Source organism: Episyrphus balteatus, chromosome 2 (genome assembly GCF_945859705.1).
Source record: "Episyrphus balteatus chromosome 2, idEpiBalt1.1, whole genome shotgun sequence".
NCBI classification, from domain to species: domain Eukaryota; kingdom Metazoa; phylum Arthropoda; class Insecta; order Diptera; family Syrphidae; genus Episyrphus; species Episyrphus balteatus.
In genome coordinates, this window is record NC_079135.1 from 29,449,310 (window position 1) to 29,473,922 (window position 24,613).

Below are 24,613 nucleotides of genomic sequence, written 5' to 3' on the forward strand. Positions count from 1 at the left end.
ATTTCTGAGTTTTCTGAAATTTCATACACCCAAAATGTGCAAAATTAAAATATCTAAAATATTAGAGCTTCTAGAAAGGAACCATTGTGATTTTTAGGCTTAGCGAATCCAAATGCATCAAGTTTAATAACAAAAATTTCTGGAAAATGGTAACAACAAAAAAAAACGAAGGGCGTATGAGTGTTTTTTACTCAAAAATTCGCACCCAAATTTTTGATATTAAATTAAAAGAATAGTCAAAGTTATTATAAATCTATGTATCGAAGCAGGGTATACTTTAACAAAGCACTTAGACCTAAAAAAAAAAAGCAATAAAAATATCTATAAGTGGCCAGACTCTTTTCCCACTGTCATTTAATTGAACAAAAAACATTTAATATTGCCAAAACTACTCTTTAATTACACTGGTCAACAAAATTAAAATTTTTTTTTGTTACAGAAACCAAGGCATACTTTTGTATAGGTTTTTGGTGTGCTGAGCTCGAATCCGAAGTCAGTGTTATTTTATGTTTAAAAGCACACTCGCTCACAATCAATCTCCTAACAATACTCACCAAATCACCAGAAATTAAAAAAAAAAATTCCAGAAAATAAACAGCTGACTTTGAACTTGTTTGGCACACCAAAAACTTAACCACAAAAAAAAAGAAGTGCATCATATGAGCCCATGTATATTTACCATCCGCTTTGTAAAAAATTTAATTCAAAATTTTGATTTTTAGAAAATCGACTTTTGTCCAGCTTTTCCACCAGAATACTCCTATGTGCATCGTTAGAAATAGGTTTTAGTGAATGTGAATTCGGAAATGTGAAGTGCAATTTGGCATGCAAATTTTCTTACTACTTCTAATCTTGAACTTTAATGTTTTAGTTGAACGCTTTTTGTTCAAGTTCTTCTTTTCGCAAATCATTCTACTTTTGTTATTATTCATGTTAGGAAATGGGGTCAAAAATGTTTAAAAAATTGTAATTTTGTCCAAGCAAATTCTGAAAAAAAAAAATATTTTTCCAAGATTCTTCAAGATTCTCAATTAAGACAACAAACAAAATTTCAAGTCTCAATTTTTTTTTACAATTTTCTCCCCCACACATAATACACACACAACTTCCCTCACAGCGAAAAACTTAAATAAGAATTCTCACACAAAGATTACAATTTCCAATTGCAAATGCAAAGTAATAGCCATTGAGAGAGCAAGAAGAGAAAAAAGATTCTGATCGCATAAACCAACAAATAATTGGAAATGTGCTTAAGGCTTGTCGAAGTTGAATTTACAAAAATTTACAATCTCAGCATAGCAAATACCTCTATATACACACACAAATGTAGAATGTTTGTCCTTTAACTCCCCCGAGCATCAGCAGCAGTACCCAACAGCAATATACAATGGAAAAATCGGAGGCAAGGTTGATAAGAGTATAAAATAAAATACAAAAAAAAAAAAAAAAAAAACAGAACGACACAACATACAGAGCGTTTGAAAACGTCTGTTTTTTTGTTCCTTTCCTTAAGCATCTCACAATTTCTCTAGGGCAAACGCATTTTCATATATCACATTTCACATATCACTGCCACAAGGTATAGAAGAAGGTCGATGATGGAATAAAAGGAGAACAGAAAAAAAAAAATAATGTTAATGTTAAAAAAAAAGATGTTGGATAAATGTGTTAACAATAAGGTTCTCTTGAATCGATACACTTAATCTTGCTCAGTTCAAAAATTTTGACATTTTTAAAGACAAAAATTTAATTATGAAAACTATGGATGTGCACATAAATTAGAAGATTAAGTCCTTCACAAATTGCGAACTTAATTTTTTTCGTTAAAATAGATTAAAATAACCGTTTTCTATGCTTCTGAGCAGTTTTTTTTTTTTCGAATTGTGGGTATTTCAAGATTCTAAAATCTCATCAAGATCCCTTCGTTTTAAAAATATAAATGTAAAATATTTAAATTTGTATCGCAAGTACAAACTCAAACTATTATACCAAATTTTCAGATAGTACAAAGGTACAAAATTGGAACTAAAACACTACCTTGTGGTACTCCAACCATTATTTTCTTAGAGCATGAATTTTATCGTTTAAAGTTTGATTTCTTAGATTTAGATTTTTTTCAACTTGAGAAGGTTATGGGATCTATTTAAAATTAGTAACAAGCTCTAATTACAGAATAAGTTCTAGAGTCAAAATGTTAACAAAACAAAAGAGAAAAAAAAATCATGTTTGCAGTTCACACGTGGTAGAAGTGAAACCTTAAAAAAATCATTTTTATTGAAAAAAAACAAAAAAGTCTATAATCTCAGTTATTGACTTCCTAAACTGCACTTGTGGCTAGTCATCGGCAACAGATCTCCACAGGTGTTTTGAGGTATTTTTCAAATTGTTCAATCTAAGATTGTGTAACTTGTAGAGTGTGTACCCTTTTGTGTGATATATCAAATGAAAGATTATATTAAATCAAATTTGTATGTGCTCTAGATCGAAAGATATAAAGTGTTTAGAAAAAGAACATCTTTTCACCGTTATCTCAGGATTTTAAATATATAACTAATTGAAATTTTGTACCATAATAGTTTATTCTATTACCTACCTACAGTATAAATATAAATATCATTCATCTGTCTATTAAAAGAAAAAAGTTATAATCAATTGATTTTTCATGTCGCTTTTTCGTTTCATCTTGTTTCAAATCACTACGATACTAAAGAAGTTTTCACTTCAAAAACTGTTCTACAAACTTGTAACTGTGCTAATTTTACATTGAGTTGTCCTTAACAATTGTCTGGGCTATGATTCTATGAATCGATTATAAAAAGAACTACACAAATTAACTCATTTAACACCTCTTCGCATTTTCAAGAAATATTAATTCCATCGAGTTTAAAAGAAGCTTTATCGAAGTTTAAACTTAATAAAAGAAAAGTTTTAATAAAAGTTTCTTTTTCTCATACATGTCATAATGGTGCCGTGAAATAACGCCGAGCGAAATAACGCCGAATTCCAAAATTCGGCGTTATTTCACTTTACAAAAGCGAAATAACGCCGAATTTCAACATTCGGCCTTATTTCACAATGACAAAGTGAAATAACGCCGATTCGGCATTATTTCACTTTTTCAGTGAGGCAAATCCTGCTAAGTGGAGCTTAAGAAAAATTGCAATGTAACCACCTGTAGTCAGTTTGGTATTGAAATGCAATATTCTTGGCAAAGGGACATAAGGCCCACGGATATAACAGCCACTTTATATTTGTGGACTTAAGTTCCAATTGAGTGAGACATAAGTTCCAAATTAATTGTCAAACTCAGGTTGGACATAAGACCCACAAATAAAAGATGGACATAATGTCTCACTAACGAAGAATTCACAAATTATAAAATTATTTCCCAACTGGATTTGGGATAGTTACAAAATTCGATTTTACACTTATGTCCCACCCTATTGGCACATACGCCTATCCAATAGTGTATCCAAAGCAGGACAGTATGTCCCCAGCCTCCAAACATACTTCACTGTTTATACGCCTAAGTCCTGGGTATTATTATTGTTTTTATGTGTATACCAAACAACAAAGATATGTTTGTATTATAAATTAGCAAACGCGAAGCGGAAAAAAATTTGCTTACATGAGAATCTATTTAATATTCGGAACCCAAACGCGAAGCGGAAAAAAATTTAGCCCACGGGAGAATCAATTTTGAGGTGTGAAAATAAAAATTCGCGCGAATTTTTATTTTCACACCTCAAAATTGATTCTCCCGTGGGCTAAATTTTTTTCCGCTTCGCGTTTGGGTTCCGAAAATTAAATAGATTCTCATGTAAGCAAATTTTTTTCCGCTTTGCCTTCAACCAATTAAAACAGGTGGGATTTATTCGTTTCTTATCTTTGTATTGTGATGACCGCCCTATTTGCGAGATAATTTTCCAAATCACCCGCGCTTATCATGCGAGGTTGGTTGTATTCAAAGTTATTCTACATTATTATTTTATATTTCGAAAAGTGTGGGGCTTATATCCCAGTTAAATAAAAAATATGTTGGGCTAATGTCTCACTCAAGTGAGACATAATTCTTAGATTAAATGTCGTCCCACTCAAGTGGAACATAACTCCCAAAAATAAAGAGTGTTCGTTATGTCCTTGGGTCTTATGTCCCTGCGCCACATTTGTATCACATCTTGAAACTTATCTAGGTTAATGAATAATTAAGAGGCATATAAGAGCCAAAACTTTTTTGGAACCTATACCTCGATGGGATGAACATAAGTCCCAAATTGGTATGGGAGCCATTGTGCCCAAATAAATTTGGGCCTTATATGCCTTTGAAAATAAGAAAAAGGGTAACATACCGGTTAACTTGCGTTTGCTCTTATGCTGACTTTTCTAACATTCGGCCTTATTTCTCAGTTGGGACTCGGCGTTATTTCACTTTGACAAAGTGCAATAAGGCCGAATGTTGAAATTCGGCGTTATTTCGCTTTTGTAAAGTGAAATAACGCCGAATTTTGGAATTCGGCGTTATTTCGCTCGGCGTTATTTCACGGCACCTGTCATAATATTTCTTTGAAAACCAATACCTTGATTAGATAAAATCTTAACAAAAAAAAAATTGACTTGCTTAAGCTGTCACCCTGTTGAAATCTTCTATAAAACTTCTAAGAAGCTCTTAAAGAAGTCTTAACGAAGTCTTTGATTTTTCTAACTTCTGAAGTCTTTCCAAACCTCGCTACTTTTGAAAAAAGTTACACATTACTTATGAGTTCTAAGTATCAAATGGTCAACTTTATCAAAAAAAAAAATTCAAATTAAATTAAGTTTATATTTTACTGAAAGAAATTTTGCGAAAAATAAGTCGAAAAGTTCCAGGATAACATCAGGTTGATATTTATACTTTTCCAAAAACCCATAACCTGGTTCAATCAAATGTACCGTATAGTAAACCAATAGACACCTCATGCTTCGATTCAAATAAAAGAAAAAAAAAGAATATCTTACATATACAAGCTGCGGGACGTGTCACAAGGCAACGAACTGTACTTGCTTCAACTTCTACATCGCATAGGTACTCCCAATTTTCTCCACCCGCTGTTGCTTTTTCTTTCACTTGAAGGCAAATAAATTATTTTTTTTCCTTCTGTTATATTCTGCAAGCATTTCTCTACACAAAATAGAAAAGAAAGAAAAAAGACGGAGTCGAAGAATGGTGGCCAAATGCCACCCATCATCTATTTTAATTCGACATGTGCCGGCACAAAAAAGTCTTCCGTTTCCACGATGAGATATATCATCGTCATTTCAACCATGCAACATATTCCCCCTCCTCTCCCCCTTTTTTTTCATCTCATTCAATTCCGTCTTCTCACACAATTTCTAAAAAGTATAATAATGTTTACACAGCACCCTGTGCAATGCACAAAACATGCTACCAACTTTTTTACAAAAAAATAATAATAATAAAGGACTAACAACCCCCAATAGAGCTTCCAAACCACCCCTCGCCCTCTCTCACCTTATTTTCCCAGCTGTGTGCATTGTCGGCGCGGCTCGGTTCAATGATATTTGAGAGGAGATTCTTTAATGGCCACTTAAACACAAATGTGTACGGTATTTGTTTAGCATTAGGGCTCGAGAACCAAATTGTCCCTCGCACAGTTTTCGGGATGAGCCAACACAACACGACCGACGGCGAAGAGAAGGATTAATTGCACACTAGAGAGAGGAGAGTGTACGACCGCAGGACAACGAGACTGACGTAGAGGTATTCCAGCGATAGAAATCCTCTTTTGTGTAATGTGCATCGCCAAGTTTTGTTTTATGCGATATATTTTGCAATTTAATAAATTAATTTGAAAAACCCTTTGGGCTTTGGATTTATGCTAAATCTATTTATAAGGGTATCGCATTTAATTGGGTCATTTGTGGGGATGCACACAAAAGTTGATTCATAATTCATAATTTGAATTTTTACCTTTAGGGTGTTATTGAGCCATGGGAAGAAGAAGCAACACAGCCATTTTGAAAATTGTGATTAGTCACGTTCATTTTAGGGTAAAAGTGGAAATCTATTTTTGGGGATGCAGTTGAGAATGGTCGGGATGGTCATAAATATTGAAGACCTTTCAAATACACAATTTATGTTTTTCTCTTAAGGCAAAACAAAAGTTTTGTATGCATTCACGAATGAATTGGAGTGATTTCAAGTTTTATAATAAATGTAGCAACTTTTTGAATTGATAAATAATGACCAAAAAAGAGTACTTGTCTGAAATTGAAAAATATCGTTGGTTGCTTAAAATTGAAAAAAAAAATTGGTCTCCTTTTTCACAGACAAAAAAAATAACGTGAATCCTGTAGTTTTATGAGTTTCAATGTTTGTTGACTTTTTCTGTTGCAGAGAAAGAAATTTATTCATTCGGAAAATATTAGGAAAAGAAACACATTGAGCTTGAAAGAAACCTAAAAGATATTAATTCATACAAGTGGTTCTCTCTAGTCAAGTGGGAACGAAAATATATTCGTTTGTCTGATGGTTCGTTTGCGAGCACATTGTGTCAACGTTATACCAAGAAAAAATGTATCCCGCTTCTGAAAATAGAATTAGTTAAGGTAAAAGCATTTCAAACTCACATCAAAGCTTGTATAGAGACGCCTTTGACTGTCATTTCATAAATTTTTTTTGTGACAGACATTTAAAACATTTAAAAATCAGTGATAGGCATCATCAGACTTTGTTTTTATCTTTTGGAGTTTTCTCAAATTTAGGTTAATCAATTTCACTTGAGACTGGAGAACACATTCGTTCACCTACATATGTGGCAGACGTTTTGAATGACGTCATACCACCATCTTCTGCCGCCAAAATCGCAATTGTTTCAAGATATTGAGACACTTTTGGTTGGAATATTTGTAATTCATCGTATCTCAATGTCTTTTTCTCGTATAGGTTACGGTTGAAAAACGAAACGAATTGAATGACGTAAAAAACTTCCCCAGAACTTATTCGCTTGAATTTGAAATGTATATACATATCTTACTCAAAAATATCAAAAATAGGTATTTCGGGAACTGATTTTATTAATCAGCCCTATCATGGTAGCCGATCGGAAAAATATCCGATCGGAGAAAAGTTCCGATCGGAAGATTTTTGTATTCACGGTTCCCGAATTTGAGAAGAAAAATTAACGTCAAACAACACACTTATTTTCCAATTTTTTTGGTTTTTATATTTTTCGGATAATATTTCACGTTTGATTTTCTGTCGGGAAGAATCGGAAAGAAAAAAAAAAGCGCAAAGCACAACCCGTCGCAAATATTTTGACAGTTCACTGCATAGCATCGCAAGTATTTTAAATTTTCAACGCACCTAAGATTTTTTTTCGTAGATTTGTCCGAATTTATTGTCGGAAGGGTTAAAAACATATGAAAATTGAAAAATTCGTACAAATCGGATAAAATTTTCTTCCGATCGGCTACCATCATAGGGCTGAATACATGTGTATTTCAATAACAGGCAAAAAAATGTATAGATAGGTATATTTTTATAAAGTAGTTTGTACTCCGCCACACAGTGGTCCCTTTTGTGCTTTTTGGCGTCAAAATTCATTTGCATGGCCATTTCACTGAAGGATATTAGTATGGAGAATACGAAAAAGTTGCGAACCTTTTTTTATTCAAAATGGCGGCCAGAAAAAGCCTTTAAATAGAATGTTCATTTTCAAAATACTATATAAATTTGGCTAAATTCATGTCAAAAAGGTGTTGGATCTTTTTATTTTTAACTTCTAAATTTCAAAAACGTGACGTCATAGACTTTTTCGACTTCGGATCTAAATTTAGAATATTAAAAATTAGAAAAGTATGTATATTTTGGTTCACAGAAAAAATTAATTTTCAGTTTTTTTGAATATTGAAATTTTTCATTATATGTATCATGTTTTCTCCTATTTAATTAAAAACATAGTTGGCAACCATATAACCCCAATTTTTTTAATTTTGTTTGATTAATATGTATATAGAAGAAATGACAAAATTGTGCTTATTTAAGAAATAAATCCATGAAATGCACCAAAATTTTTTTTCAAGAAATTTTTAATTTTTATTTTTAATTTCCCCTTAATAACCTCACAATTATCGAATTTGAATTCATTTTCTTTCATTGTTATATTCAAAAGAAAATCTCAAAACAGAACCTCGAAAACAGCCAAAATTACGTTTTTTGACATTTTCTAACGGTAATATTTGAAAAACGAAGGCCAATCAAATTTTTCTGACTTCAGATTCGGATTCAGCACCCCAAAAACTACTAGAAAAGTATATTTGGGTTCTTGTGACAAAAGAAAAGTTAAATTTTGTTGACCAGTGTTATTATTAATCTTTTGTCTAGCTCTTTCATTTTTTTATTTACGTCTATAACATTTACATTTATTGATTTGAGAGCATTTTTGCAATCTATACTCAATACACATAAATACTGATTTTCTTCTAACGCTCTCAATATGTATTTGTCACCAATACAATGTTGATGAAAAACATGACATGGCCACATGATCCACCACATTGAATTGTTGTAAAATTGCGCGTAGTTTTTTTGCATTCTTTACATTCAAGATTCATTTTTTCCAATTTTCTTTGAACGTTTTTATTAAAAAATTCACCTAATATTATATTTTAACCAAAATGTAATTTTTTTTGTTGTTTTTTACTTTACAAAATAATTATTTTATAAGCCTCACGAGCATGCGCTGCACATCGGTTGGCTTCACACCTATTACACACACACGGAATTCATTTCTGGAAAGTACAAATTTAAATACTATATCATAAAGAAAAACGATCATAGGAATACAAAACAATGAGCGCCACCTCAAACAATTAGTGTGTTCATGTGTTGGCTTTTTGGAACGTTCGGACTACCATAGTATTGGAGGAATGTCGAGCGTCGATCGCAATATCGAGCCCTTCCCGCCAAATGATAGTAAGCGCCAAATTTAAATATAAATTAATGACAACATACAATGCCGTCTTTACCATAAGGGCACACGGGGCCCGTGCCCAGGGCCCCCATTCTCAGGGGGCCCCGAAGGAACGAATATTATATTCTCAAAACATTTTTGTCGGTCAGACCATCTACCAAAAAATTTTAGTTTTTATATGGCAACCAAACAATCAAATACATTTTTTTCTACACCTATACGGAAAATATATGTTTTCAAAAAGAAAACAAAATATGTGGCGTTGTATGCGGAAAAAAATTTAAATCCAAACCACCAAACCCAAATTCAATTTTCAAAAATAAAATAAGACAATAATATTTTCAAAAAACAAGAAAATACCTTTTTTTCCACTGTAGGTAAGATTATTTATTATTTATTAATAAAAACAACGAATTCTCTTCCATTATCTTTTTCCTTAAATAATAATTTCGTTTGAAGTTTGCAAAACTGTCAAATTTGTAGTGCGTGTTAAAATCAGTGTAAAAATATGAGTAGATTCGTATTAAAAGACGAAAAAGAATCAATTCGTCGGCAAAAAACATCAATACTTTTTTCGTTGGAAAACGTTTGAGAAAAAAATATTGCCGGCTCGTCGACGGTACATCAATGTTTTGGTTCAATGGAAAACGCCATGGTACAATGGTTTGAATTGCGAATTGCTCTCGTATTTAAAGATTGACACATAAAATTCATTAAATAACTTAAAAAAAAATTTTTTTCTAAGTTTTCTTAGTTTTAATATCAGTATAAACCTTTTTATGTAAAAATTTTCATTAAAATCGGTTGTGTCGTTTTCATTAAGAAATCGGTTCTATGGCAAGTAGGTACCGTTAATAACGGTCCAAAAAATATTTTTCTTCTTTCAAAAGTGCGGCCTTATTTGCAGCAAAACATATTTTTTTTCAAAGCAAAATCGTTATCCGTTTTTGAGAAAATTGCAATATCTCGAAAACTTTATATTGGAGATATCCGTTGAAAAAGAGACATTAAATTAAAAAGGCAAAAAATAAAAAAAATTGAAAATTACGTAGAAATCGTCTGTACCGAGTTTTTAGCAAATCTATCAATCCGTTTGAGCTCTTTTTTCCAATTCTTCAAACTGAAACTTATAACGGATACAGGGTACAATTATTGGCAGTGGCAACGATTGATGTCTCGATGCACGTATTATTGGCACCCCCTTTACTTTATATGAAACGATATATTGGCACCCCTTTTTAACCATAACCATTGCCTTTAAGCCAACCATTGTACTTATTTTACTTTCCAAAAGGGCCCCAAAATTCTTGTGTGCCCAAGGGCCCCAGGATAGTTAAAGACGGCCCTGACAACATAGACTCGTATTTTTTCAACAATAAAAACGAATAAGATATATTTCTTTTGTGTAAATCTAATCAACAATTGTTCAAAAAAAACATTCACATCAAACTTGTCTACAATAAGTTTATAAACAGAAAATAATTAAGATTTTACTGAAACCTAAAACATTGAAAACATCGTAGACGCCATGTCGCTTACGATATTTTGGCGGGAAGGGCTCGATATGGTCAATTCAGTTGATAGTTTATTAATCATAATTCCTTTATGAATATTGAAATGCGCCCAACGATAACAATTTTAATTGAAAAAGATTACATTATGCCAAAATATTTCTTCGAAAACAGCAAAAAAATGGGTTTTTGAGATATTCTAACTAGTGGAGTAACTAAAGCTCAAAAATTGGCAATATTAGGGAACCCGGCCGAACAGCTTAGATTTTGATGATCTTTTTTTTCAAACGTCGGTAATTAAAAATACTTTAAAGTCTATAGATTAAAAATTGCCGGTGTTGCCGTTTTGATTTTTTAAATTTAATTGAAGTTTTTTGTGAACAAAAACAAATTTTTTTCAAAAATTTTTCTTAAATTTCATAAATTAATTGATGCCAAAAGATTGTCTAGGAAATTCAAGGAAAAAAAATATATGGGAGTGAGGGACAATCTTCCATAGTTCAAGCGGTAGATGCAATTTTCTTATTAATTGACTTCAAACACAAAAAAAAATATTTGAACACAACGGCAACACCTACAATATTCAAATATACATTTTTTAAAAGCTAGAAGCTTAGTCATATATGTAAAATTAAAATTAAGTTAATTGAATGAACGGCTTTTGAAAGAATGGTAATTGAACTCAGATTTTTGAAAAAAAAAATTATTGAAAAAATTTTAACATGTCGTTTTTTAAACTTGGTCGTAATATAAAATGCATTTATTTTCAAATTTTTTTGGCCGCATTTATTATGATTTCAAATTATAAAAGGAAATGTCAATATGTATTACGGTTTATGAAAAAAATTAAAAAGTATTTCATTTTGAAGAACTTTTTTTAATAAAAGTTTTGAAAAAAAATGTACCTAACTTATTTTTTTTTTAAAGTTCAACATCTAAACATAAAATTATTTTTTATTCATTTAATAACGCTTACTGTTGAAAGTTAAATAGCAAAAATTTAAAGTTCCTATTTACCTCAGTCTTTGAGAAAATTAATTATTTCAATGCAAAAATTCAGTTTTAATAAAAAAAAACCATTGAAATTGAAGTAATTTTTCATTTTTTTTTATTCAAAAGTGTGATATATTTTACCTTTTTTGCTTCGAAATTCAACTCATAATATTTATGGCTAAAAATTTTTTTTAAATAAATTCATATTTTATTAGAAAAAGTTTGGAAAAAAGTCATTTAAAATTTTTCTAATTACATTTTTTTTTTTAATTCTGAGTTTGAGGACCATTTTTTCAAAAAGTCTTGATTAAATTTAGTGGATTTAAATATAGGAGATAAGAATGAGCTTCTGGCTTTTTAAAACTGTATTTTAAAATATTGTAGGTGTTGCCGTTGTTTTCAAAATATTTTTTTTGTGTTTGAGGTCAGAATGTTAGAAAATTGCATTTATCGCTTAAACGATGGAAGATTGTCCCTTACTACCTTATACATATTTTCCTTAAATTACCTAGAGAATCTTTTGCTTTCATTTGTTTTATGAAATTTAAGCAAAAAAAAATGGTTTTGCTAAAAAAAAATTAATTTTAATTTTAAAAAACAATACAGCAACACCGGCAATTTTTAATCTATAGACTTTAAAGTATTTTTAATTACCTACGTTTGAAAAAAAAAATCGTCAAAATCAGAGCTGTTCGGCCGGGTTCCCTAATAATTTGCTTTAGTTACTCTACTAAACAGGAATATCTTAAAAAAACGTGACGTCCTAGGCCAATTCTGACTTCGGATTCGGAATCAGCATACAAAAACCCTTTAGAAAAGTATAGTTTCATTAAAAGTAGGATAACAAAAGTAATTAAAACAAAACTTTCTTCTATTTCATTCACCAAAACTTGAATTGTCATGAAAAACCAAGAGATAACATTAATAAAACAAAGTAATTTATTTTAATATTTCCTTTAATATACCAAAAATATAATCTTAAAATCATAATCTTCATTACAAATCCAATGAAACTATTGTTACAATTATATAAAACTTTTCAATTGTCATGTTATTCCAATTTTTTTGTACAATTTTCATAATCTTTTCCCATGCATCACCTTCTTCTAAATCATGAATGTTGAATAATTCTATTTCATCATCTTCTTCAGCTTGATGTTCAGGATAACAATGTCGACGAAAAATTATTTTCACATTATCAGAAGAATTAAGATCTTTCATTGCAAGTTGAAATGGCCCATTTATAGCATCCTTAATCCAAGAAATCGGCTCGAAATTATCCGGAACTGGTTTAATATTGAATAGAATTTTTCGTTGATTTAAATTCATCTCAGCTTTTTCTTCTAATAAAACTTCAAATGTCTAAAAAAAAAAATTAACACGCATCGTTAAAAAATACATGAATATAATTATATCGTTTACTTCTCGATTGATGATATCCGTTTTTTCGTTTTGATGTTCTTTCAAATCAATGTTTATCTTAAAAGAATTGCCCATAGGAGCTAACAATTCAAATGAACACTTTGAAAGTTCATTTATCTCATCTTCTGTAAGCTCTTCGTTAAATCTTTTTGGCAGATAAACTATTTCATCCGCTAATTCTACCTTTATTTGTTGTCTACATTTTTTTGCCTTCAAAATGTTATATTTGTTTCTTAATTTAAGTTGCTTAAGACTTTTTTCTGGTTTTTTTATTCTGTCAGGATTGCCGATCTTATTAAATTTTTTTAACAAAGGATTCATATTTGTTAGCCCTTATTACAGTTAGACGTGTACTTTTAAACTGAACATTTCATCCCTTCCAAGTCCGATATTTATACCTACTCTGAGCCAACAACAACAACTCAGCTTCCATCTATGATCAAGAACTATATGCAATTGATAAGAAAGTTAACGTGATAAGAATAAGTTAACGTGCTGCACTCTTCTATGTCGTCGAGTCGAGTCGATTCGAGTTAAGCCAGAACTATAATTGGCGAAATTGTTGTTGTTTTCCATAAGCTTTCATCCGACGAGTGCGCTCGCAACCGCAACAACAACAATTGACAGTAGCTTCCGACTCCATCCGCCAATTATAGTTCTGGCTTTTACGCGCACGCGTCTATGTATGTGTGTCGGTCAAGTCGTCGAGTAGATTCCAGATCACTATTGTACAGTCAATGGGGGAAAAATCTGAAAAAATTGTGATGCCGCTAAATTTGCATGCAGTATCGAAGAGGAGTTCATCCTGAGCATAAATCTCAGTTTGCGTATGGTACAACGGCCATTTTGTGTAAAAAAATGTTTTTTTTATGGCATCCAGATAAGAGTTTGTGGAGCTAATGAGAGTTTGTAGAAATGATAAGAGTTAGTGATCGCGCTTAATTTTAGTTTGTTTTTTTTTTTCGTTTTCACTTTTTTTCGATGTGCTAAGTTGTTAGAAATTAGAAATGTATACAATTGCAAATGAAAATGAAACTTTTTTTCTGGACTAAGCACAATTCACCTGAAATCCTTGAATAAGTTTTAGCTCGGCTATATTTTGGAGCGAATTTTTGTATGGGAGCTCAAAATTTAGCTCGATCATTATGTATTTTTTGTATTTGTATTTTGTATTTATTAAAATAAAATATAACTTAATATTAAGATTATACATCTTTTAGTTAATTAAGCCTTGTGAATTGGAAAATTATACAATTATATTAACATTAACATGAAAAAATCAAAATTTAGAAAGAAGCGATAGTAAAAAGAGAAAATAGAAAGAGAGAGAGAGAGAGAGAAAAAAATAAAATAAAAAAGAAAGAGAAAAAGAAAAAGAGATAGAGAAGAAGAGAAAAGCAATTTTAATTAAAAAAGTTAAGTTAAAATGACACCCGCGCAAGTAGCAAAGAACCATAAGATAGTTTGAACCTTAAATCGTTCGGAAGTTCATTTATCTACATGTATCAATTTTAATGATTTGAGAACATAAAAAAGGTACAATTTTAATGATTTGAAACATAAACTGGTTCAACTTAATGAGTTGTTAAGTACTTATTTAACTTCGTCTGAAATATTTTCAGATTTTCTGTTCTTCTTAATTCGCGTGGAAGCAAATTCCAAACACGAGCCGCGCCAATGAAGAACTGGCGCTCAGATGTAAGACATGTAAACCGAGGAATAGAGATAAGGTTGGTTCTATTTGATGACAAAAACTGAATATTGTTGAAGAGCCCAGGTGGTTGCTTGTAATGAACGATTTTAAACAACATAGTCAGTGTTTTGAATTTCAAAAGATCGGTGAAATTTATGCCATACAAGCTTTTACTGTAGTTGGAAACATGGTCATATCTTTGCAGCCCAAAGACGTAGCGAGCAGTATTGTTGAAAACAACATTGAGTTTACTTAGAGACACAGAATCCAAACTGCAATAAACTTCACATCCATAAGTCAAGATTGGAACTACTAATGTTTTGGCTAGCATCTTTCTGGTTTCAATGGGCGTAATTTTTTTCGTGACGAATAATGTTCTTAAAGCGCCATACGCCTTCCCTACTGCAGCATTTATATGGTCATTCCATGTTAAAGTCCGATTAAAACAAACTCCTAAGTTTTTCGCCTTATCAACAAATTCCACAGGAATATTATGCCACTATATTATTTCGACAGTAAAAACTGCTGAAATCTTATTATAAAGTATTTTTATTTTGATAGTTATTTTATACTAAAAATGATTTTTGTTATTTTTTTTTTTTATTTGCAGTTAATATTAACAGGATTGTGTATCATGAGTTTGGCTAGAAGGCGTAATCGATACAGCTACTTGGTAAGTTATGATCATTTCACCATGTTACGTAACGTAACGTAACGAATTGTTGTGGAAACGCTTCTCTGCTTTAGTATATTTTACTCGTTTTTTGCTTACCTAAACAATTTTTTTTTACAAAGAGTTTCTTTCCGTTTTTTAACATAATTTTTTTTTTAACAATTTTGAAAATTTGTAGGTATACTCGTACATAAATAAAACATATTTTGCTTAAGAACGGCTTAACGATTTTCATAACAAAAAAAACTCTAAATTTCTTTGTTATACAAGAAATTTTATGGCATTAGTTTTTTTGGCCTCCAAACAAAAGATATTTTTGCAATTTCAAAAATAAAACAAATTTTATACTATTTTTTAAGTTTCTTATAAAATTAAATTAAAAGTAGTTATAAGACCACGATAAAGTTATTAATTTGGTTTTTGATATGGTATATGGTTCCATTGGTTTTTGGTTTGTCCAAATGTAACTTTTTGGCACACGTTGTACTTTTCAGTTTTAATTTTATTTGAGTGAAGAAAACTTAAGTGCTTCCTTAATTTTAAGTTTATTATTACGATCTGGGACATTTTCAACCTCGTTTATGAAAATAAAATTTTCAAAATTCGCTATCATCTCTTGGCATTACAGAAGGCATTGTTCCCAAGGATGAAAGCTTAAGATTAAAACATTTTGCCCTATTTAAAGTAATTTTTCTTTGGAGCAATTAAAAAAAAAAGTTAGTGATTTCTTTTTTTGGAAAAAAAATTCAAGAAATTCGGATTTTTTTTTGGATTGTTATCGTTATATTATGTTTTAGTGGAGTAACTAAAGCAAATTAGATACAGATCCAATTTTGATGATTTCTGTTTTTTAAATTTAAGTAATAAAAAATACTTTAACCTCTATGGGTTAAAAATTGCCGGTGTTGCCGTTTCTTTTTTAAAACTAAAAAAAAATTAAAACTTTTTTTTTGAATTTCATAAATTAAATGATGTCAAAAGATTATTTAGACTATTTACAGAAAAAAATTAAAGAGGAGTGAAGGACAAGATTAAACCGTTCAGGCGGTAGAAGCAATTTTCTCACATCGACTTCAAATTAAAAAAAAAAAAACAATGTATTACAACACAATGGCAAAACATATACATTATTAAAATATACTTATACATTTTTACAAAGCCAGAACTTTATTCCTATCTGTAAAATTAAAATCAAGTTAACTGAATGAGGTGTTCTTGAACAGAAATGGTCCTTAAACTCAGAATTTTGTGAAAAAATTAATTACAAAAATTTAACTGTCTTTTTTCAATATTTTTTTTTTTTTTATTATGTCTAAAAAGTATGTCCTGAAGAATGAAAGCGCTTACCTGTTCCATCAAAACGGGGAGACATAAACTATTAACCGTTTCGAACTTAGCGTTACTCTCATGTAATAAATATTTAAAAGTTTGTAAACAAATAATATTCCATTAAATAATTTTTTAGGTTTCGATGGCTTGATTTAAAGATAATAATGTCTAGTTACTGGATTAGTACAAAAAGTTAGTCAAATATCATATTTTTAATTTTTTTTATATCAAAAAATAGACTGAAATTCACAAATTCACAGCTTAGAGGAAGTATAGTATACATTATTATTATATAAAAAAATATTTTCTCAGTTCTCCGGTTTTTTTTAGTGGTCACAGACATTAGTTTTGTTATTTATTATTTTGGAAAATAATTTTTGTGTTATTCATATTTCTTAGTTCTTGACACGATATAATACTAAAAAAAATGTTTAATATTGATATTTCGAAAAGGTTCAAAAAAGGCGGTTTCCCCTTTTGTATGTTTTTTTTTTTTTCAAAAACAAATGATTTACCTATACTATTTTTTTTTAACTTCAACCCGAATCTACATGGTAGGAATTTGAGAAAACGAGACCTACACGAATAGTTGTAGCTACAAAAACTTTAAAAATTAAAAAAAAAGTTAACAAAATGTTGTATTTTTTCGATTGGTTATGTACTGTAAAGTTGAAAACCTCTGAGTCATTTTAAATTCTGTTCAAATGTTTCTTCTAAAAAATATTTGGTTATATATTACTACCCATATTTTTTTTAATATAAAAACTTTTCACAAAATTCTAAAACATCATTTTCTTTTGCACAAAAAAACTAAACCAATTCCCTTAATTAAATATCTACTCATATTATCTTCTTGTAGTCATGTCATCCTACTGGATTTTTTTTTTTTTGTTTAAAAGTATTTCAAGGCTCTTTGCCACCCTGTCTAGAGTGTCTACATATCTCTATATTCCCATTATTCAATTGGATTATCTAGATTTTTATATATATATTTTTTTTTACTTTTGCCGTCCACTTAATCACGCAAACAAGTCAATGCTTAGTTCGAAAGTAAAATAAAACATTTATTTCAATAAAACAAGAAAAAACTTTTCCTCTTTCCCCAAAACAAAACGTCCTTCGTCCCTCCAAAAACAGTCTAAGGATTTATAAACTTCTAACAAGGTCCCATATGTGTTCAACGATTCCACCTAGTTTAGGTTCCTACTTTTTTTTTTATATTTTTTTTCTTTTTTGTGTTCTGTGTCCTTGTTTCCTGTGGAACGAGAAGGAGTATAAATCAGTACTTCTTCCCAACCTAGTTTTATTTTTTTTTTCAATTTTTTTTTCTGTGTGTTGTTAGTCTCACCATCTTTCCCTATAAATCTCTAGCAAAGGAAAAGTCGCGTGATATCCACAGGATAACATAGAAAAAAAAAAGAACACAACAATATGGCGAACCAAGTTCCTGGAAACTCAAACAAAATACAACAAAAAAAAAGTCCTTTTCGAATCAAATCGATGATTTTCAATTTTGTTCCGTTCTCGTTTTATACTTTTGCCTTACTCCTCTTTGTCGTATCTCCTAGCTCCCAATTCCACATCCTCTCTCCCGCTTCGCTGGCTGATACTGTCAAAGTAGATCCTCTCTCCCACACCCAAAGCAACTTATATTCATTTTGGTCTTTTTTGTTCATATATTTTTTTTTTTGTCGTCTTTTACAGATAAAACTGTCAGGAGCGTGTGGTTTGGTATCGGCCCTGACATGTGCCTTGGTTACTGTTACAACGACAGTCCTCCATATGAGCCGCCTGCAAGCTCTACGAGAATGTGAATACGCACAAAAAACACGGACTTGTACATGCTATTCCGACATGATTGAGTCACAAGTCGAACGAGTGGATAAAGGTAAGAATCAAAACCCATCAAGTCGATCATTAAACTGACGACGATGACGATGACGATGACTATGGCGACAGGGGGGCTCTAGCTACATGAACAGCACCATCGTCAACAACGACACAAGACTTTAACAGAAAACCGTTTTTTTTAAATGGGTGTGTGCGGGACACGATTTGATATCGAGTCTCAGCAGCATCCATCCGGATACCTTCCCTCTTTTCATATACATAACTAACACCCTAATGTGTTTCTATTTCTATTTTTTCTAACCTGCTTCCCCCACACCAATCTTCCTGCCACCACCCATCACCAACGGGCATATATCCGGTAAATGGAACCATTCATTGGAAACTGGGTTCTTATAATAGAGGGAGTAAGGCTGGTTTTCGATTCACTATCCGACTGTGGGGTGGTCCATGGATCCTTGTATTCATGCCTGCGAGCCATATTCGGACTATCAGTGGCTGGTGTCCTGGTAGCCGTATTCAGCTGTATGCTCGTCTATCAACTTTTAAGGTAGGTAGCGAGGGTGGAACCTTTCACACCATCTAACTAAAATCCGTTAATAGTTCCATGTACAATAAAAAAATATAAAAAACACAATCTTCTTTGCTTTCTCTTCCCTCTTTTTCTATATAGCCACGAACGTAAAAAGATGTACTGGGAACAATTGGAATTACGATGTCGGTCATTGTATACCACAAGCCAGCAGGGACCGCCGCCAAATGGACCGATGCCACCGAATGGACCGGCAGGAGTAATTAGTGGACCGCGAGCGAACATGTGTCGTTGCTGTGAACAATGCCATGCTCATCGACAGGCTTTAGCTCCCACCGGCTATCCTTGGGATGCTGGGGCCGATGGGCGGTTCTGGACTGGACAACCGCCGGGAAATTTCTATTCACCCAATCCAGGTGGAGATGATTTAAACACCGGTGGAGGGCAAAATCGTGGACTAAATCAAAGTAGCCAGAGGGCTCGTGTCGCTGGATGGAGTTGGCCTCGAATGCCTTGGCAGCGAAGTTCTCCCGATCCGAATGCAAGGTATCGGCAGACCCCATCCAGTCCAGATTCGCAGTATGGCTTTTCGAATAATGCTCAAGCTGGAGGTGATGCAGCTGGAGTGATGACCGATGAACGGGTCAGTTGTAGCATGGCCCATCAGAATCAGCAGGCCGCCTTTAATGTTATGGCCAATGGACTGCCGTATGGAGTGTGGGGTCCCCCACCACCGTACAGTGATCCAAATAGTCCAGCGCGAAGAGGTCGCTATCAGTATATGCATTCGCATTCAAATCAGTGCCAGAATATGATGATGGAACGACAAATGGCAGGAGCACCGCAATCATCGCACTCTCAAATACCGAACATAGAGTGCCACCAGCACAGTTCATCCACAGATAGCCACTCAATGGAGCCATTTTGTTCGCAGCAAGCTACTCGGAACATGATTAAGCGGCAGAGTGGTGCCGGTGGCAATGGTGTGTTTAAAACGCCAAAGGACACCTATGAGAATACTCCCTCTGATAGTGATGGGCCAAGGGATCGCTTCTCGAATACCCTGCCGGTGAGGAAGACAAAAAAACGTGTCGTTGAAGTTGGCGCCAAGAGTATTGGTCCGAATTCACACTCTACCCAGAGGGTGAATGTGCAGAATGTTTTCATGGAGCACGAGTATCATGAACCGAATCCGGTGGGTGGACATCATGAGGCGATGAATTCGACCTCGAGCGGACAATCATCAACGTGTCAGCAGCCAAAGATTAAGAGACTGAAAACGGGTGGAGTTGAAAACTCCGGATTCCAGAATAATGGAGAGAATTTGCCCGATTCCACGGAGGAGGGTGGTAATGTTGGTGTTGTTCGGAATGGTGATCCAACCGAATCGGAAGTCTACTTTGCCGACGTTAGTAGTTGTTGTAATGTTTCGGTGAAAAATGATAATTATTACGATGATGCAAATCAGCACCATCCGTCCTCGAATAAAGATAAGCCGGCAAATCAAGTGAAAGACCAACCGGAGAGCAATGAAAATGAAGACTACTTGGCTCAGCGGTTTGGACAGCGAGAGAACTCGGTTCGGTGTAGGCTTCCCTTTCCCCAGCAGTCACGAGTCGAGCTGGATCAACTCAATCTGCCGGTGCAATCTAGACAGGGACTCATTCCGAAAGATATCTCCCGGCAAAGTATGTGTTCGGTAGATTCGGGTGAAAAGACTGATTTCACTGATTTGTCACCGGCAACTCCATGCAATAATTTTGCCGCACATCCATCCTCGCATTTTCCCAGTAGTGCCAATAGCAATGTCCCAAGCAGTTATGCCAATCAGACAAATGAACTGAACGAAACAGCAGCAAGGTCTAATTTTGTTGCTTCATTTCCGTTTTCTTCGGAACAAAGCCAAGAGGCACATCGAAGATCGACAAAGAATATTCAAGATGTTGTGTTCCTAGCTCCAGATGCTCAGTACGAGGTGATTAAAGAACCAAATCAATTCGAGAATACACCACTGACAATGGCCACTTATGACAATGAGGTTAGTTTTAAGAGTGCAGCACCGCAAAGTCATTTTCAAAAGTCCCAACATACACCGATTAAGAGGCCAAATATAAGCAGTATTATACAGAATTTGGGCAATAGCGATATTGGATTACTTTATCCGGATAATAGGAGAGATGCTCCATCCGATGCGGGACATCAGATTTTGTCAAAAGTTGAGCGGCCCGGCCATTTGACAGCATCGGATAATGAATGGTCGGATAGTAGTGATAGGCGATTGTGAAAGGAAGTTTTTGTTTAGAAGTTATAGGAGTGTAGGAAAGTATAAATGAAAAGTAAGAATTAGAGATTGTGAACAGAGTTATTGTAGTATTTCATACCGTTAACTATTTTAGTAAGAGTTTTAAGATATTATTTTTTTGTACTTTATATGTGTATACTTGTGAAGTATTCGCTATGACTATTATTTGTTTATGTTTTTAGTACTTATATAGATGAATTACTAGTTTTGGGGTTACATACAGTTATGTCTTCAGTTTCTACTTGTCAAATTGTACTTTCTCAATCAGCGCAGTAGTTCTTAGTTAACGAAAGTGAATAGAAACTCAACGAAACGCAACCTTAGCCCAGTTCCTTTTTGAGGTGGTAAACTACTCATGAGTACTTTAAAAGTGATTTTTAATTGAAGACACTTTCAAGAAGAGCGTGAGTAGTTCTTCTAGTAAATGTACTACATCATTTTTATTCATTAATAGTTTACTAACTCCAATGGAACGCGACTAATCTATTAGTATACTCGCATTCCTTGTTTTATTTAAGTTTTGTCAAAACTTAAAACTTTGTTAGTTTAATTCTCTACTAATTAATCGTAATCGGTTTGGAGTATTGTAAGCTGACCCTTAAAATAGAACAATAGGGATGTAAGCGAAGCTGTCGAATCCAAATCTGACAGCTCCCACTTTGATGAACATGACAAATACAAATTTTAAATTTAATAAAACACGGGTTTTAAATTAATTTTCGTATGAATTTATTAGCTAAGTGGTTGCTGACTGTTTAAAGACTCTTGTTAAATTGATTTTTTTTGTTAAAAAAATTGATTTTTTTGTTCAGCAAAGTGGACCGTTTGACGTTTGAACACTTCTTCCTTAAAAGCCCTATAGTTATCGGAATCTTAGATAACCTATATTTTACTTGTTGCAAATTTTTGCTAACTAAGGCTGTGTGCGAATTGCGTTAAAATGTTGGTTAAAATTTCTACCACGATTAAAATTTGACGTTTGGTTAAAAAAGGGATCAAATTTATTTTTTTGCTGTGCGAATTGGGTTAAAATGTATTAAATGGGACTTTTTTCTTGGTACTACTTTGAATAAAATTCCCTCAAGATAAAACAAAATTACCCTCGAAAATGTTTTTTCTTATATTCAATTAACCATTTTTTTTAACAAAACCCAGTTGAAAATATATCAAGTTAAATATTCTAGTATGAAAATGTAAGAAATTCTCAATTTCACATACTTTTTTTTTATTTTATCGATAAATTCCCATTTCATTATGATCAAAAAGAAATTTATTAATTCAGTCTTCTAACACTAATTCGTAGTTCACCAGCTGCCAACAAAATAGAAATATAAAAAATAAAAAACAAACAAACAATTAGTAGATTTTCAATTTTTCAAGATGAATATTAATTTGAGGAAGTACTTTGTATTAATACTTTTAACATTTCTTAAAATATCAACGCATTATAACAAAAATAATTTCAAATCTATCTTGATCTTTCTATCTTGAGAAACGTCAAATTTTAACCACTAGTGTCAAATTTTACCCTGCTCCGCAGCTGGGTAAATTTTAACCCATTTTATTCACCATGCTAGTGTCAAATTTTAACCAAACGTCATATCGCTGCCTCAAAACTATAATGTTCTATGTTTCAAAAAAATGTTTCGAGAAAATCGACTACAAAGTTTGGAGTATCAGAATTTCACCCTTTATTTATGTATTTTTGCATGAAAATAGAAAATTAACTACCGTAGCTGGATAATCTATCAATTCAAATGCTAAAATTTCTTTTTTGATGCTGGAAATCTGTTTAATGAACGTTTTTCTGTTTTGACATAGAACATTTATTTGATTTCCTTGCATTTCGAGTTGATTTTTTTGTTCTATGTTCGACATACAACATTATAGTAATGAGTATGGTATATGAAAATAACCAACTTACAGTCAAGACAAACAATATTTTTGGAGTAATTATATTGCTTTTTAAGCTTTTTGTTGTTTTTTTTTTTATTAAAAACCATAAATTTAATGAAGTGCATCATGCTCAAGCAAGTTCAAAGATTTCAAATTAGTATTTACCAAGAAATTAGCAAAAAAATATAATTACACAGCAATTATTTAAATAAACATTCAAGTGAAACTTGCTTACAAACTATTGCTGATTACTGTCAGTAACTTTTTCAAAAAAGCCATAATCGGCTTGCCGCATGACCTTTCAATATTGCTTTAAAGGATTTTATTTTGGAGTCCGGCAGCTAATTTTCAAATGTAAAATGCTGTATGTAACTTAAAAGTAGTCATTTTTGTATGGGGTTCAAATGAGGCAAATTGTTCTATGTCAACTAAGAACTTTATAGTTCTAAGTATAAGCCTTTATATTCGAAAATTGAATATTTGTTTTGGCCATAAATATTGTATTAAGCCAAAAATAAATTTTTTGTGGACACGGTCTTGCAGCCATTGAAAAGACGAAAATTTTGATGTAAAAAAGTCATTTTTTTCCATTTCTTCGACATAGAACATTATAGTTTTGAGGCAGCGATATTTTAACCAACATTTTAACGCAATTCGCACACGGCCTAATGACATAGCTGAACGAAAAGTAGGTTTTTGAAACGTCAAATTGTTAAGAGTCGTTTATATTAAAAATATATTCATAGTTCTTTTATACGCTACTAGCTTTTAAGATAGACTTCGGTTTATCTTATTTTCATATTCATAAAAAATTTAGACTCACTTTTAAATCATTTTTTCTATGGAAAAAAGCTGTTTTAACCTGTGTTAACCTACTTTAGACTTCAGTCTAATTTAGAGTCGTTTTTAAAATATGACTATGGGCCATATTCATAGTTGTTGTTTAACTTAAACTGGAGTTTAGCCAATGCAATTCAAATGGGATAAACTCGAGTTTTTCTTAAAAGCAGCTTAAACAGTGTCTATGAATACGCCCCTATGTGCTTAAGCAATTAAAAGAAGGTAGGTAGAGATGGCGGTCAAAGCAAACGAGCTTGATGACCCAATTAGCGCAGAATGCGCCGTTTTGATACCAAAACTCATGGAACCTATGATGGATTTATTAGAAGATAGAATTTAGATTGATTTTAAGAGGAAAGACAAGTGTTTAGGAACTCCTAAATCCACTTTGTTGAGTTGAAGAACGAGATCAAGTCTTTGATCTTTGATTCTGATATGTTATCTATGTCATTAAAGAATTCACTCCCCAGAGAAAGTGCTCTATATCTAGCGAGGGCCGGACATTGGCATAGAAAATGGAAGACCGTTTCTTTTTCTTGCTGGTCCAAACAGCTGCGACAGCAAGTATTGTGTGGTATGATTAAAAGAAACTAATTTACAGA

At 32.3% G+C, this 24,613-nt stretch overlaps 2 protein-coding genes across 4 annotated transcripts in view; one reads left to right on the forward strand and one right to left on the reverse strand.

The window, feature by feature from the left end:
* LOC129908298 (uncharacterized) overlaps positions 1–22,872 on the forward strand; it is a 50,790-nt gene extending 27,918 nt beyond the window's left edge. For all 3 annotated transcript variants that reach the window (XM_055984705.1, XM_055984706.1, XM_055984707.1), the window contains 4 exons: positions 15,202–15,264; positions 18,298–18,481; positions 18,844–18,991; positions 19,115–22,872. In XM_055984705.1, coding sequence (XP_055840680.1) covers positions 15,202–15,264; positions 18,298–18,481; positions 18,844–18,991; positions 19,115–21,257 — 2,538 coding nt within the window. In that variant the 3' untranslated portion in view covers positions 21,258–22,872. The remainder of the gene's footprint in view (positions 1–15,201; positions 15,265–18,297; positions 18,482–18,843; positions 18,992–19,114) is intronic.
* On the reverse strand, positions 12,437–13,315 carry LOC129908299 (uncharacterized). The gene is made up of 2 exons (XM_055984708.1): positions 12,899–13,315; positions 12,437–12,838 (listed from the first exon to the last, which is right to left on the reverse strand). The coding sequence occupies exons 1-2, from the start codon at positions 13,217–13,219 to the stop codon at positions 12,473–12,475; spliced, it is 687 nt and encodes a 228-aa protein (XP_055840683.1). The 5' UTR covers positions 13,220–13,315; the 3' UTR covers positions 12,437–12,472.
* Positions 22,873–24,613: the final 1,741 nt, after the last annotated feature.